The sequence below is a fragment of the Sceloporus occidentalis genome, unplaced genomic scaffold (assembly GCF_023333645.1).
Source record: "Sceloporus occidentalis isolate IW3139 unplaced genomic scaffold, rSceOcc1.0.p SCAF_5, whole genome shotgun sequence".
In the NCBI taxonomy this organism is placed as follows: Eukaryota; Metazoa; Chordata; class Lepidosauria; order Squamata; family Phrynosomatidae; genus Sceloporus; species Sceloporus occidentalis.
Genome location: NW_028316985.1, coordinates 140,411,196 through 140,426,754, shown reverse-complemented (window position 1 = coordinate 140,426,754; position 15,559 = coordinate 140,411,196). Strand labels below are relative to the sequence as shown.

The 15,559-nt window shown below is 39.3% G+C and overlaps 1 protein-coding gene across 5 annotated transcripts in view; it reads left to right on the top strand.

The window, feature by feature from the left end:
• TMEM131L (transmembrane 131 like) overlaps positions 1–12,523 on the top strand; it is an 87,712-nt gene extending 75,189 nt beyond the window's left edge. For 2 of the 5 annotated variants that reach the window (XM_089525656.1, XM_089525660.1), the window contains 10 exons: positions 1,340–1,494; positions 3,626–3,750; positions 4,248–4,402; positions 5,171–5,356; positions 6,882–6,960; positions 7,971–8,056; positions 8,452–8,572; positions 8,714–8,802; positions 9,699–9,841; positions 12,083–12,523. In XM_089525656.1, the coding sequence (XP_089381782.1) occupies positions 1,340–1,494; positions 3,626–3,750; positions 4,248–4,402; positions 5,171–5,356; positions 6,882–6,960; positions 7,971–8,056; positions 8,452–8,572; positions 8,714–8,802; positions 9,699–9,841; positions 12,083–12,361 (1,418 nt within the window). In that variant the 3' untranslated portion in view covers positions 12,362–12,523. The remainder of the gene's footprint in view (positions 1–1,339; positions 1,495–3,625; positions 3,751–4,247; positions 4,403–5,170; positions 5,357–6,881; positions 6,961–7,970; positions 8,057–8,451; positions 8,573–8,713; positions 8,803–9,698; positions 9,842–12,082) is intronic. The other 3 variants (XM_089525659.1, XM_089525658.1, XM_089525657.1) reach the window with 3 other exon arrangements.
• Positions 12,524–15,559: the final 3,036 nt, after the last annotated feature.

Here is a 15,559-nt window from a genome sequence, read left to right as displayed (position 1 = left end):
CAAACTGCCATAGTTTATGGTAATTACAAGACAGAATTACAGATGGAACTGCAACATTTGTGCATTCTAAAGTACAGTAGGCTCTTGATATCCACTGGGGTTTGGTTCCAGGAGCCTTATGGGTACCAAAATCAGTGGATCCTCAAGACCCAGTAAATATAATGACAAGGTGAAATGGTGCCTCTTATAAAAATAGCAAAACCAAGGTTTGCTTTTTAGAATATATTGGAATATTTTCAAGCTGTTGAATTCATGGATAAAGAATCAGTGGATATGGAGGGCTGACTGTAATGATGGCTTGTTTTTTGTTTGTTTATGCCAGTTCTTATTTTGAACTCTTATTTACAGTGCTCCCGCGCCATACATGGGTGCACTATATGTGGCTTCAAACATACACTGAAACCATGTGGCAATGAAACAAATGGTGCACGTCTGTGGCACACACGCCACGCTGCAAGCAAGTGCCACATTGTTTGCAATGGGGCGCAAGCATATGTAGGATTTCCCTTATGTTGGGGGGTGGATCTGGAATGGATCCCCTGCATAAGGGAAGGGTCCACTGTACCTTATTTATATTCCAAACTAAAAAGGATCTTTGAAAATGCTAGGTAATTCAAACATTTAGTCATTATAGTGAAGGTTTTTTATCAGAGGTTCGCCCCCCCCCCCCCCCCCGGGTATTCTCCTCTGAAAAGAGCAGCCCTTATGTCAGAGAAAAAATAACTTTTGTGTAGTTAGAGATTGGAAAAGTAAACCTTTTTGGACTACAATGACCAGAATCCCTTAGCCACTGTGGTCAATGGCCATACTGCCTAGGAAAACCCAAAGTCTAAAATATAATTTTTATGTGCTCTCAATCTAATTCACAATCTGAGAATTTTCTAGTTTTAAATTTTATTTTTGAAAGTTTATTTGTATGCTGAGATGCAGTTTCCTAAGAGAATTCTATAATTTTCAGGAATTAACTACTAAACAACATCATAGAATGATGGTGTAGACTGAAAAACTGGCTTTAACCTGTGATGTTAGGCTCATTATGCATAGAAACAAAAATTGTTCTAAAAAATTTACATTGTGTTACTTTGTAGATTTGATACCTTTTTTTTGTGAAGGTAGGGAAATAGAAACATTAATGTGAAGTGTTGCATGAGAAGTGGCCCTGGGCTGGATCCAGGCTTCTTTATACTTCAAATAGTCCCACTGAAATTAATGTGTAAATCTCATTGATTTCAGTGTATTTTCTCACTGCCTGGATCCAGCTTCATCTCTTCCAAGCCTGGATCCAACTTTATGTCTTCCAAGCCTGGGTAATCTGAGGGTAATATTATCTTTTTTTCAGGAAATAGTCAGCAAGTGCCTCTCAGGAATGAACCAGAAAACTATGAGACTTTGAAAAAACAGGTTAACACAAAGCCTTCCACAGAGAAGGTGATAAATAAAGGATCTAAAGATGAACCAGTGTGTTGTAGAAAAGAGGAACTTTCTTCTGCTGAGGTTTGAATTATTGCTTACTTCTGCTTTTAATACTTGCATGCAAACATGAGCATAGTTTCAGGAATACACAAAAATAAGAAGTGAGATGACATGCTAATGGGGAAGAGTAGTGGTATTTCTCGGCATGTAACAATTTGAGGGAATACAATCTGCATTGGTGACTGGTTTCTATGGTGGTGCTTGAGATTTTGGTTTTTTGTGTAGGATGTGGGGAATTTTTTTTTTACCTTAAATAAGATGAAATGCCAAGACTATATGTTTTTAACTCCCAAAATATGAATTTGACTTTTTGATAGTGCATCTAGAGTCCAAGTACATGCCAGCATTTGCTGCAGTGCTATCCAGTACAGTGCACCCGCGCCGTCATGTGCACGAGCCCCATTCAGTTAAATGGGGCTTGAGCATGTGTGGTATTTGCTTTACGCGGAGGAGTCCAGAATGGATCTCCCGTGTAAAGCAAGAGTGGACTGTAAGAGGCTGCTATATCCATTCCATTGTGTGGACTTGCAACTCAGATGAGTTCTTAAGGGCAGTCAGAAACATACTCAGGTTGGAATCTTACACCCTCTTGGCAAGAGTGGAGTTTACTTTGAGGTGAGTTATACTGTATAGTGCACTTGATCCAAAAATTTTAGTTATTCTAATTGTTTTAGGCTACGTCTACACTGCCAAATTAATGTGGTTTGATACCACTTTAATTGCCATAGCTCTATGCTATTACCATTCCTTAGGAGTGGCTCAAATTACACTTTTTGCTTGATTATTATTTTCTAATGCTGGGATTTGTAGCTTGTAGTGAGATATTTAGTTTCTCTGTCAGAGTTCTGGTGCCACAACAAACTACAGATCCCAGGATTCCATATGATTGAGCCATGACAACTAAAACATTGTCAGACTATATTAATTCTGCAGTATGGCAGCAGCCTGAAAAGAGTTAAGCATTTCTGTAGCTGTACAATTTAAATCTGAAATAACTTTTTAGGCATCTTTTTTCCTTATGAGATTAGCAATTCAGGTGAATAGAACAGGTGAGGCCAGGGGGAAAAAGTGAAGAAAGGCATGATTTATAGTGGGTGAGTTTAGAACTAAACTGGTCGTAAATCTGACAGATGGTTCTGGTTTTAATCCAACAAAAACTGTATAGACCATTGTTCCTTGGATTTCAACTTTTTATGTCTCTGTGGCATTTAGTTGAGGAATGAATCAAGAAATATGAAGGGTGAAGAGAATGAAACATTTTTGTATTTCAGCATCAGAAGGCTATTTACCAGTCCTTAAGAGTGGCTCAAATTACACTTTTTGCTTGATTATTATTTTCTAATTATAGTGTTGTGACATTAAACTCTACCAGACTGTTAATTCCTCCTTCAGTCCCATTCTTGGGAGAAAGGCAGGATATAAATAAAGTGATTGACTGACTGACTGGGTGATTGATTGGGAGATGTTCACACAGACTTACAGTTTTAAGCATATTTGCCTAGAATAACAAGCCAGAACTCTGTAGAATTTCTTCTTATTGGAAGCAGCATGCTGTTATGCATACTATTCTGTTGATTCTTCCATGATATGGACTGGCTGAATAAAATCATGCACCTTCCAAACCATCATTTGCCATAACGTGTGAACATGGCCCACAGTGCAGAAGTGATGATTTGTGCATCCTCATGGTATTGCATTTCAACTTCCATCTTCCCTTACCACTGTGAGTTTTAGCTAGGTGTGACAGGAGTTGGCCTCACCAATATCTAGAGAGCCATCCCTTTCCTAGGATTATTTCTTTGTACTTTCATGGGAGAGACAGGGCAGACCACTGAGTTCTGAGTTCAGATGTCATGGTAAACCAACAATGGAAGTTTTACAGTGGGAGTAATTGGGCAGTACAGTGCGCCCACATAATACTCAAACGTCTTTTACGGGGTTGCAATATGCACGAGCCCCATTATTTTCAATGGGGCCCGAGCATATACGCAATTTGCCTTACACAGAAGGGTCTGGAACGGATCCCCTACATAAGGCAAGGGCGCACTGTATTCATTACTAGACTGGTCTCATTCCCAACATAAATGTTGTTCTACATGAAGGGGCCATTGAGTACATATGTTATATGATCAAGGCTTGTTTTTGCTTTCAGCAGGAAGATGTTCAACAGAAAAGTAGATCTCAGGAGAAAAGAGAAGGACACTTACCAAATACAAGTTGGATTCGACATAGAACAAACAGAAAAAATAAGAAGAAGCATATTAATATATCTGCACGGTATGTATTGTTATCCCTATCTGTGACAATCTTTTATTAGAGGAAGTCCTGTAATATTTCTACTAATTAAAATTTATTGGACTATTTTCTCAGAAGGCCCCTGAGGTTTTGTTGATTTTCCATCTGGCCAGCAGCTTCTGTCATTGTTCCAGAGGGTCCCTGATCCTCCAGAGTGGATTAGAAGGGACACAGGTACAACAGGGGGAGGAAAAAGCAGCTGGATTAGAAGACTTCCACAGACAGAAGAAATCTTATTTGGAGGAGACAAATTCTGATTCATGCCATTCTTTTTTATTACTTCCATTATCCCCCCCCCCCTTCAAAGACTTTAAAGTGTCATTAGCAACTCTCTGAGACTGACTGTGAGAAAAACTCTGTGAGAGTCTTCCTTCTTTTAATGATAAACATATCAGTTGTTTCCATACCTGCTATTTAAAATACATCATGATTGAAAGAGAAAACAATATCTTTCTGATGTATGTGTTGGTTTGTTCTAGGGTTCCAGAACAGACAGAACTGAAGCATGTATGCAGTGAATTTGAAAGACCAGAACTTAGAACTAACATTAACATAAGAAATTGGTGTGTTCAGAGCAATGGGGAAACTTGTAAAGGAGATGAGAAAATGGGCTTCTCTACACAGAGAGAAGCAGGTACGTAACGAAACATGAATGAAAAGCAAGTACAGTGGACCCTTGTTATACGCTGGGGTTTGGTTTCAAGATCCCATGTGGATAACAAAATCCGTGGATGCTCAAGTCCTATTAAATATAATGACATAGCAAAATGATGTCCCTTATAAAAATGGAAAATGAAGATTTAATATTTGAAATTTATACTTTTTTGAACATTTTCAAATCGTAGATGCTTGAATACGTATATAAAAAATCTCTGTAAGGAGGGCCGACTGTACAGTCATCCCTCCCGATTTGTGCATTCCGGGACACTCCCCCCCCCCCAAAATCTGGGAAACTGCCAATATTGGAATTGCCATTGGTTTCAATAGTGGCATACTTCTGTGCATGCACCATTTTGTCCCTTCCTGCTTGCTGTCTGTGAACAGGCGAGACTTCAGACTCCAAGTACGCGAATTGGGAGAGACAACTGTAATTAGTAGTAGCTCTATGTCCTTTTTTGGGAATGCACATTCTCACTTGGTGACCACTTGTGGAGTGCAAGTTAAAGTGCAAAAAAAGAACAATTTAGAAATGAGTTCTCTTATCCCAACCAGTTAGCCACTGTGAAAATGCTCTCAACTTGGAAAGATACTGAAGGGGGGGGGGGGGGGGAGAGAATATAAGAGAATGTCCAGTGTCATTGTAATTGCATGTTTGCCTACTAGCGGTAATAAGCTGTCAATACTCATATGGTTTAGTTTTGTTAAGAATTTCTTCTCTATTTCCCTTCAATTTTTCCACTAGAAGGTTTCTACCAATGGCCCAAAAAGAAGTGCTTGGAAAGGTTTTGCTCAGATTCAAGCTCAGACTGTGGAAGCTCTTCTGGGGGTGTACGTGCCAGTCGGGGCAGCTGGGGCAGCTGGAGCAGCACCAGTAGTTCTGATGGGGATAAAAAGCCAATGATTCCCAACAGACACTTCCTTCCTTCCAGTAAGTGGAACCAGACGCCTGTGTCTGGGTGTTCATCTCTGTTTGTTCGCTTTTTTTAAAGCATCATTGTACACCCACGTCAATTATATATCATGAGGACCATATTTTAAAACCTAAAATTATATTTAAAAATATGCATAAGAGTTACTAGGTATCACAAAGTAGTTTCCAAGTTCTTTAAATGTTTTAATTCGGTAACAAGAATTTTCCTACTTTGTCTTTCATCTCTGTTAACTGTGTTGTCATATTTCAGTATTGGGAGATTACCTGAATATGGTATAATAAATGTGTACAGAGTTGAGGGGAACCCTAGAAGTTAATTTTAAGTGAAAGTTACTATCAATTACAGATAAAACATATCTAGGGGTAGTTGTGTTGGCCATAAAGCAAAATACAATGCATCCAAAATCTACAAAATAGCAATACCTATATACCAACCAAAAATGCACAAAATAAATCATGTGAGTTTTCTAAGCTCCACTGGCTCCTTCATCAGGCAAAGGTATTAAAGATCATATAAGAGATGGATATGGAAGAAATGACAGTGTTAGAATTACAGGCCTACATTTTAAGATGTTGTTGTCAGTTAAGATGGTATGGAGGAGTATCATTGCAGACAGAAGCCACTCCCCACTTTGTCTATGTGGGCACTGGGAGACAAAGACTCATACAATTCAGACAACAAACTGCCAATTCCATTAACAACAGAAAAAATAACTTCCCTTGAGATCCAGGGTATTTCTATCCTGAGTGAAGCCGTTTACCCACTTCTTAAACAGAGAAAATTAACTTCTTAGAAACCTGTGAACTGTTGCATCTGGAAAAACCTTTATGTGCTGTAGAAGTAAAATCTGCCAAATGCAGTCCCAGTGAAAATGTTGTACCTTTGTTGGATGTAGAAACCTCAAGGAATTCAGTGTCAGTCTCTTGGCTCCCTCTTCTTTAGGATTCTCCTGTTGCAGCTAAAATGCTGTATACTCATTTCTTTTAAGGTTGTACGTGGCACCTTAAAAAGAAAGTACAGTGCGCCCACATCTTCTGCGCCCACCAGAAGAAGCCTTGGCATACACTGGAAGGGGTAATGGCACACACGCCCATGGCTCACGTGTTGCACCCTAGCCCCATTATTTTTAATGGAGCTTGAGCATACACGGAATTCCCCTTACACGGGGGGTAGGGGGTGGAGGGTGGAACAGATCCCCTGTGTAAGGGAAGGGGCCACTATATTTGCATATTTGAGAGCTATTATGTTATAGTGGTATAAGTATAGTGGTCTGTTTTAAGACTTTTGTCTTAAAACCCATAAAAACCTTATGGACTATGAACAAATCACACTCTCTCAGCCTTAGAGGAAAGCAATAGCAAACCCGCTTTGAAAGAATCTTCCCAAGAAAACTCTGTGATAGGATCACTCTTGTTGTATTCCAGACTGCATATACCCCTAGTGGTTAATGAACTATTAAACTTGGCTTTAACATGAATATACTTGTTAAAAAGTCTGATTTGTTGTTACTGCTTTTTATAGGGGAAACAATTTCATGCAGTGATTTTCCAGCTGAAACACCCATCACATTAAACTTGTCTCACAACATCTGCAACACCAGGTAAATGTTTTAATAATTATCCTTTTCTGTAAAGCAGTTTGACCCCTTCAGCCCTAAATTTACTTAGTATAGGAAACTGAATGGGAGGGGGAGTAAGTATTATATAGTAATTCCAATTTATACTACAGGTTGAGTCTCCATTATCTGGATTTCCAAAATCCAAAACACTCCAACAAACAAAACTTTTACAATTGGTGGCTGAGATAGTGACATCTTTTCTTTCTGGTGGTTCAATGTACACAAATTTTGTTTCATGCACTAAATTATTAAAATTATTTTATAAAATTACTTTCAGGCTATTATGTGTATAAGGTGTATATGAAACATAAATTAATTATGTGTTTAATAGCAATAGCAAGTACATTTCTATACCACTTATCAGTGCATTTACACACTCCCTAAGTGGTTTACACCTGTAAGCTAATTGCCCCCAACAATCTGGTTACTCGACCTCCTTGGAAGGATGCAAGCCTGAGTCGAGCCTGAGCCCTTTCGTTGGTATCGAACTTGCAAATTTATGGTTTGTGAGTGAGTGGCTGCAGTACAGGCATTTAACCACTGCACCACCCTTTAAACTTGAGTCCCATATTTAAGATATCTTATTATGGACATATATGCAAATTCATATATTCCAGAACCCAAAAATTTCAAAATCCAAAAAACTTCTGGTCCCAAGCATTTCAGATAAGGGATACTCAACCTGTATTTAGTTTTTTCTTGTTTGGCATTTTTGGCATATTTTCTATTTCTAGTAAGCAGTTAATTGTAAAGATAGAACTGTGGCCCTTCCTTCCCATTAATTGTTATTTAGCCCGGTTTATACTTGTAATATCTGCCTGGTTCTTCATTCCTGTGTATGTGGAGTGTATTTTCCATGCTGAAATGAATGTAGATTTATCAGAACTACGACCTATGCAGAGATCACTTGATGGCATATATATCTTTCATACTGTGACAACTATAATTGGTCATTCCAAATATAAAATAAGTTGTTTATAATTTGTCTTTAGCAGGGATATGAATAGTGTCACCCAATATCCAGAGAATCTGTGTCCTAACTTCACTGACATCACTGTAGATCCAGATAAAAATAAAGGTCAGTTGAATGAAATTGCATCACTGATATTGCTGCTTGACTGATGTTTCACTGTGTTACTCAGGAGTGTTACAACCTTTAATAATCTTTTTTTAAAAAAGGAAATTGCCACTTAAGTTTTAAAATCAAATTTTCTTCTGTCCATTTTTTCATGTTTGAGAGCTTAGTGATCATACATTTCTTGTGTATTGTTCTAATGCTTGTTATGAAAATGGCAGGATCTTTTCATTGGAAAAATGTTTACAACTAATTAAGAGACAGTGTGCCAAAGTGTAAAGAAGAAATTTGAATTTACTGTTTATTGGTCCTGCTTGTAGGATATGTTGCAGAAAGCAGCAGTGAATTGCACCTTGAGTTGTAGGTTAAACAGTTGACCATTTTACTTGCCTTTCTAGGTCTCTATCCAACAGGAGACCTGTGGCCACCTCAATCTGTCTGCCTGGCTAATAGTGTGAACTATAACCTTGAGAACAACATATCATGCATGATTCAGGAGAACCCTTCATTACACAATGGGTAAGTGGCCTTCCCCTCCTTTCATACATATTTTGCTAAAACAATAATGTCATTCTATGACACTGCAAGTATTTTTTCATAACTGAAGAAGGCTTTTAATTTATTAGGGTTTCTAAAATCAGAAACTTTCTCTTGTTACAGCTTCATTGATTGGAATGCATCTTGTGATGGCCAGTTTACCAGCATGTACTGTCCAGTAGAAATGAATGAATACAATAGTTTTCCAGAAGGTGAGTCTCCAGTGATCTATAAGCAGTTCTATATGAGCAGAAGTGCACTTGGCCTAGGGTTTGTCATTTCCCATCTGATGTTGTTATAGTGAGAAGCATCAGACATTAATTGATAGTTTCTGAGTATCATCCCAGTTTCTGTACATGCTTTTCATCCTGCCCTCCCTTGTCTGTCTGGCAAGCTGATCACTGTGACCTGGGTAGCCATAGTAATAATAATAATATAATAATAATATTTTTTTATTTATAGACCGCTATTCCGCATTGATCATAGCGGTGTACATTAAAATTGCAATACAATACAAAAAAAAATAGTACTTAGCCCTGCTTAAATATTTAAAGGGATGTCATATTGAGGAGGGAGCAAGCTTGTTTTCTGCTGCTCCAGAGAACAGGACACGGAGCAATGGATGCAAACTGCAGGAAAAGAGATTCCACCTCAACATTAGGAGGAACCTCCTGACAGTAAGGGCTGTTCAACAGTGGAACACACTCTCTCGGAGAGTGATGGCGTCTCCTTCCTTGGAGGTCTTTAAATAGAGGCTGGATGGCCATCTGTTGGGGATGCTTTGACTGAGAGTTCCTGCATGGCAGGGGGTTGGACTGCATGGCCTTTGTGGTCTCTATTCTATTTGGACTCCTGTCAGGCAGATGATGTTGTGCCTCTATAGGTCCACATATCCTCTTGCTTAGCACAACATCCTTTGTTGCTCTGTCTTTCCCAGATGAACTTCAGCAACCCCCCCCACAAAAAAACAAGATATAAGAGATAGCCAAAGACTATTGCAAAAAAAAACACAACTCCAAACATTTTTTAAAGTATGAAGATAGGTAACAGTGTGACGTGTACATTTGGTTGAACAATATCAGAAAACTTGCTTTATTCTGAATTACAGAAAATATGAACTACCACAGTGGCTTTCCATGCCATGCAGAAGTACAGAATACAGCCTTCATTGATCACAACTGTCAGTCCACTTGGAACACCCCACCCAATCTCCCTCCAACTTGGGAACCCACCCCTTATATCAACCCAACAGTAAGTGTCATATGTATTATATTAATATGATCTGTGAAGTCGAAGGCTTTCATGGCCGGCATCCATAGTTTTTCGTGGGTTTTTCGGGCCATGTGGCCATGTTCTAGCAGAGCATCTGTGGCTGGCATCTTCAAGACTCAACAAATGCAAATGAGAAATCTCCCAGGGTCAAGGGGTTTACCAGCAGACAATGAGCACTAATCAAGCAGACACTAATCCTCTTTTGCAGACCCTCCTACCCTGAGGCCTGCCATTAGCAACAGAACAATGCACATGCAAATCACTCCTGCCTTCCCAGGTCACACAATATAGATACCCAACTCTTTTCCAGGCAAGCATTCTCTGAAGATGCCAGCCACAGATGCTGGCGAAACGTCGGGAATAAACTCTTCTAGAACATGGCCACATAGCCCGAAAAACCCACAAAAAAATATTAATATGATCTGTTATGGTTGCAATTTTCTAGTCATTTGTGACTGTACTTTGAATACATTTTGCTACTCATTTCTTTTTCATAGATTTGAATAAAATAGACATATTTTGAAGTTCAATCCAGCTGTCTTCAGTTTTTATTCCACCTGATTTGGTACTAATTTTGTTGCAGTTGGTACAAATATTCTGAATGCTGGTTATGTAATTCAGTTTGCATTTGAGTGTTTCATCTATGGAACTTGAACAAATATTGGAAAAATACTACAAGGAAATTTACTTGGGAAATAGACATTTTAGTTGGCTTTCAGCTGTGTCAGTTTGCAATTAACAACTATCTGCTCATGGCATTCTTCAGACATTTAAAAATGGAGAACTAGCATAGAAACAGAAGTGTGAAATAGCATAGGAAACAGACATGTGGTCAGGAAAGTTTCTTTCAGCAGCAATCACATTAGGCTTTATAGCTAGTGTGGCTTGCATAGATTATTCAGTTTGTTGTTTCTTCAGTCCTAAGGATGAAATCCTTGTTTTGGAAGACAGTGTGCATGTTTATTTATATTTGTGTATGCATGTGTGCACATATGTATATATGTATATGAGAGAGTGAAAGGAAGCTTGCAAGCTGATTAGTCTTGTGCTTCTTTCTCCGTCAGTGTTTGTGCTTTCAGTATGAACAGTAAAGAAAAGCAAGAAAGGTTGCTCTGGCAATATTTCTATTTTGACAAAGCCAGAAAAGTGTAGTTATGCCTTGGTTGACAAACGTTTCAAAAAAACAGTACGGTTATTCTATTTCTTGAGTAGCCCAGGATGTTCTCTGTGCTTCATTTTTTGCCCAACATTCTGTCATTTCAGTGTTGCAGCTTTTACTTACAGATTTGGGGTGTGTGTGTGTGAGAGAGAGAGAGAGCGAGAGAGAGAGAGAGAGATATTTCTGGGGAAACAGTTTGGGTAATGGTTGATTACACTGCATCCTTTTAGCCCTCCAGTATTAATAGCAGCAGGCTTACTTTACTAATGTATTGGCCTTACAACTCCATATGGTGCAGCATATCCCACTCCATATGATGCAGCAGGCTTAGTTCCATCACTTTTTGTGCTAAGGGCAAGTTTCCTTACTCTTTCAAAGATTTAAGGAGATGAATAGAATGCATGTCATCATTTTTACTTCCTGGAGCCCAACTGTTGAGTCAATACCATCTGTTAATTTTCTGCAATCAATGCACTTTTCATCCATAGTTCCATATGGGCCATGCAGTAAAGGGTTTTAACATTAGCCTGTAATTTAAAGGCATATGTATATATTGTTTAATATGAACACTTCAGTCCAATCCCTTCTATTCAAGTCTCTGGGTTTTTCATCTCCTTCCTCCCAGCATTATTTGAGTTATTAAGTGATATGCAAGACTTCACTGCTCTAATATTACAGCTAGAGTTATTCACAGGTTTTCCAGTTTCACAGGGGTCCTGCACCCCTAATCCCAGCAAATCTGGAGGGCAGTCTGTATAACTTCCTCCTGTCCTCAATTTCTTTCTGTTTCAGTTCCTGGGTTTCTGAATTCCTTTGTCTCAATGCTGCTTGAGGTATTAAGAAAACATGTTGAGTACATGACTCTAATATTATAATTTCCCTCTGTCCCTGGTGTGCTTTTTATTTTTTAAATCTTTGCCTAGTGAAGCAGTGTGTGGTTTTGAAATCTTGCCACAATTTTGTGCCTTTTTGGCTGGTGTAATGACGGTATTATAATAGTGTGGATTTCGGTAAATGTACACGTGTATATCAAATTCTCTGTGTTTTCTCTTGTCTTTCAGTCCTACCTCTCAAGCACAAGGAGTCTCTCACCCATGTCTGGACTGTTTGGTTCTATCTGGGCACCACAGAGTGATGTTTATGAAAGCTGCTGCCCAGTCAGTGCTACAAATCAGCATTCAGCTCAGGTGGAAAACCAGGCAGTTATTTGTAAGCAGGAATATTACCCGAGGTTTAACCCATTCCGTGCCTATATGAATTTAGACATATGGACGTCAGCAGCAAACCGGAATGCAAATTTCCCTCTTTCTAGGGACTCTGGTTATTGTGGAAATGTGTGAAAAGGAAATTGTTTTGTTTTTGTTTTCTTAAAAAAATGTGAAATAAATATGCTTTCAGTTTTGATTACTAGAATAAGCTGGTTGTTGAACTAGAATTCAATGTTGGTGGATATTTTGGCACTTTTGTATGGAAAATAAACTTTTTTTTTACTGAAGTATTTACATGTTCTGTTTCCAAAATATGAAGATTCTTTAGTAATAGGTTTGAGGTGGTGGTTGAAAGCAACAGACCTGCATCTGTATATTTGTCAAAATGACAGTTACTGTGGATGCTACAGCTACTAGAACAGTGATACCCAAACTTTGGTCCTTCAGATGTTTTAGTTTTCAAATCCCAGCAGCCACAGTCAGCTTGGTTAAGTCAGGAATTCTGGGAGCAGAAGTACAAAACATCTGGAGGACAAAAGTTTGAGAAACAGTGTACTAGAATATCCTGTGTGTGGCAATGAATGAAAAACTACTGGGCTCTGACTTGTTTAGCTCGGGAGGATGCTTTCCTCAACCAGCACTTGGTGGCTTAACAGTAACTAAAAAGGCACTGTAAAATAGACAATTTCCCTCCGATAGCCCAATGAAATGTCCATTGGAGTGCTGCGCATTGAGATGTGTAATCAGATTGCCTTCCTTGACCAAAGGCTAAATGACCATCTGTAAGGGGTGCTTTAACTGTGGATTCATGCTTTGCCAGAAGTTTGAACTAAATGATTCTTGCTATACCTTCCAAATATTCTGTGTTTGGAGTATAAACGCACTGATGTATCTTCCAAGTTTTGGATGGAGGCTTAGATTTCCTGGAATGGCACAGAAAAGAAGACTTTGAAGTTCCCCTGGCCAGAAGCTCACTGAAAGAGGAGAAAGTTAAGCAGTCCCTCCCAGATGGCACTTATAATGGGACATCCAAGGCTGTTCTCTAGTGAATAACATCAGTTCCCTGCCAGGAATCCCTCACTTTACACTGAATTACTTAAAAGCCCTTTATTTCACAAGGCAAAGATGGCGGGTTACAATTTCAGCTGGCAGGCTCTCTTCTTCCTTTCTCTAGGCCAAGGGCTGAAATGAGCAGGAATACATTAAAACTGTAACATACAAGATTATCGCACTGGGGTTAAAACGTTCCCCGGTGCGTTCTAACGTGCACACGCAGAGGCGCGCATGGAGCATGATGGGAACCCGATGGGGCCCAGAACACTATTTTGCCACACAGCAGAATGCCGCCATCGCTGCTGGGCATTCCCATTGTGTTCCCATTGAGTTCCAGGGGACACCATTTCTGGGGACGCTTTGAAACAGTTACCAGAAATGACATCCCCTGGAATTCAATGGGAATGTGATGGGAATGCCCTGCGGCGACGGGGAACATTTTAACCCCAGTGCGATAATCTTCATAGTTTTAGCGAAGCGCATACTTAAGGGAGGCTGAACATCTCCCTGAAGTTGTACATACACAACCAGAGTTAACTCTAATCTTGAACAGAGGTTATGGTTGTCTTCTGTGTAGTTTATAGGTAAATATGGAAAGTGAAACAAAAAAGAAAAAAAGAAGGTTCATTAGTAATAAGATTGAGGACTTAAGACTTTAGTAATAAGCCTGAAGTACATGAAATGTTAGTTTTCCGACTGTAACAGAGTTTACTGTTAATCCATTGTGGCCTCTTGTTATTGAAACAACACATGAAAGAAAAATAGATCAGGCTGTGAGAACACAAACTTGACCTGGAAGGGAGCAGTGCAGTGGCAGCAAAATGTAGAGCTAGGAAGTGAGTTGCTACCACGAGTAACAGGAACAGCGATTGTCAGCAAAGACTACATCACTTGAACAGGTCCCTTCCCCCGCCACTCCACTACTTGTTGCATAAATTTGCTGATATCAAATAAACATATTGGCATACAACACCTCACAATTCATTCTTCTGTTAAGATACATGGGAGTTTGCAAAGCTTTCAGGAAGGTCTTGATAAACAGTGCAGTTAAAAAATCACACCATGCTGGCCATTTCCAAATGCAGTAGGTTACATCATTACTGCAGACAGTATGCCAAGTTCTTTGCATTTTGCAATCCCTCCACAAGCCTGTAACTCATTTAATAGCCTGTCCATTTATTAATTTAAGTATTTGTTTATTGCTTTTCAGTACACCATCACTGAAGTAATCGACAGCAAATAAAAATATAAAAATACTTTTAAGAAACCAGACTAAAGTACTTTTTAAAACAGTATTTCAAAACATATAGGAAAGCCACTCAGTTTTTAAAGTCTTGACTGTCAGAACTGAATACAGATGGGAGCCAGCTTGACTGGAGGCTCCACAGCCAGGGTGCCACTACAGAGAAAGCCCCGTCTTGCATCCTCACCAACTTAGCATCTCAATGTGTTAGGACACACAACAGCGTATTTGCTGAGCACCTCAAATTCCAGGCAGAGTCATGGAGGGAAGGCAGTCTTTCAGTAAGTCCTAAACAATGTCTTTTTAATGTCAAAACTAACACTTCGAATTGAGCTCCGAAGCAGATTGGTAGCCAGTACACTTGGTATAAAACTAATGGAATGTCATCTCTAAGGTGAACACCTGATAACATTATGGCTGCTGCATTTTACTTGAGCTGTCATTTTCAAGAATGGCCCCACATACAACACATTGCAGGGGTTAATCAAGAGGTAACACAGTAGTACAAATGTGTCCAAATCTGCCCTCCCTCAGAAGGAACACAAAACACCAAGCAAACCCTGGGCAAAGACAATCCTGGCCAGCATTCTAGGATCAATGCTGGATCGAAGAACATCACAAACCTGAGAACCTGGTTTTACCAATAAAGTGCAACTCTATAGATCAGGTTGTAATCCCAATCCCAGGTTTGTTTTTCTGTCAGTCAACAGAACATCTGTTTTGTCTGAATAGATCTCAGTTCACACTGCATCCAGACAATGATTCAGGATTTACATAACCCCCTTGGCATTAGTTGTAAGAAAGAGAGTAAGGTTTGCTGTTGTTAACTGTCTTCAGGTTGATGGCAACCCTGTAGATGAGACATCTTGACCCTCTTGTCTTCCACTGCTCTGCTTAAGTCCTTCAAATTCCTACCCGTGACTTCCCTAACTGAGTCCCATCCATCTAGCATGCAGTCTTCCTCTTTTTCTACTTCCCTCTATCTTTCCTAGTATTGGTGGGATACAGACCACCCAAAAAGAGCAGTCTCCCAC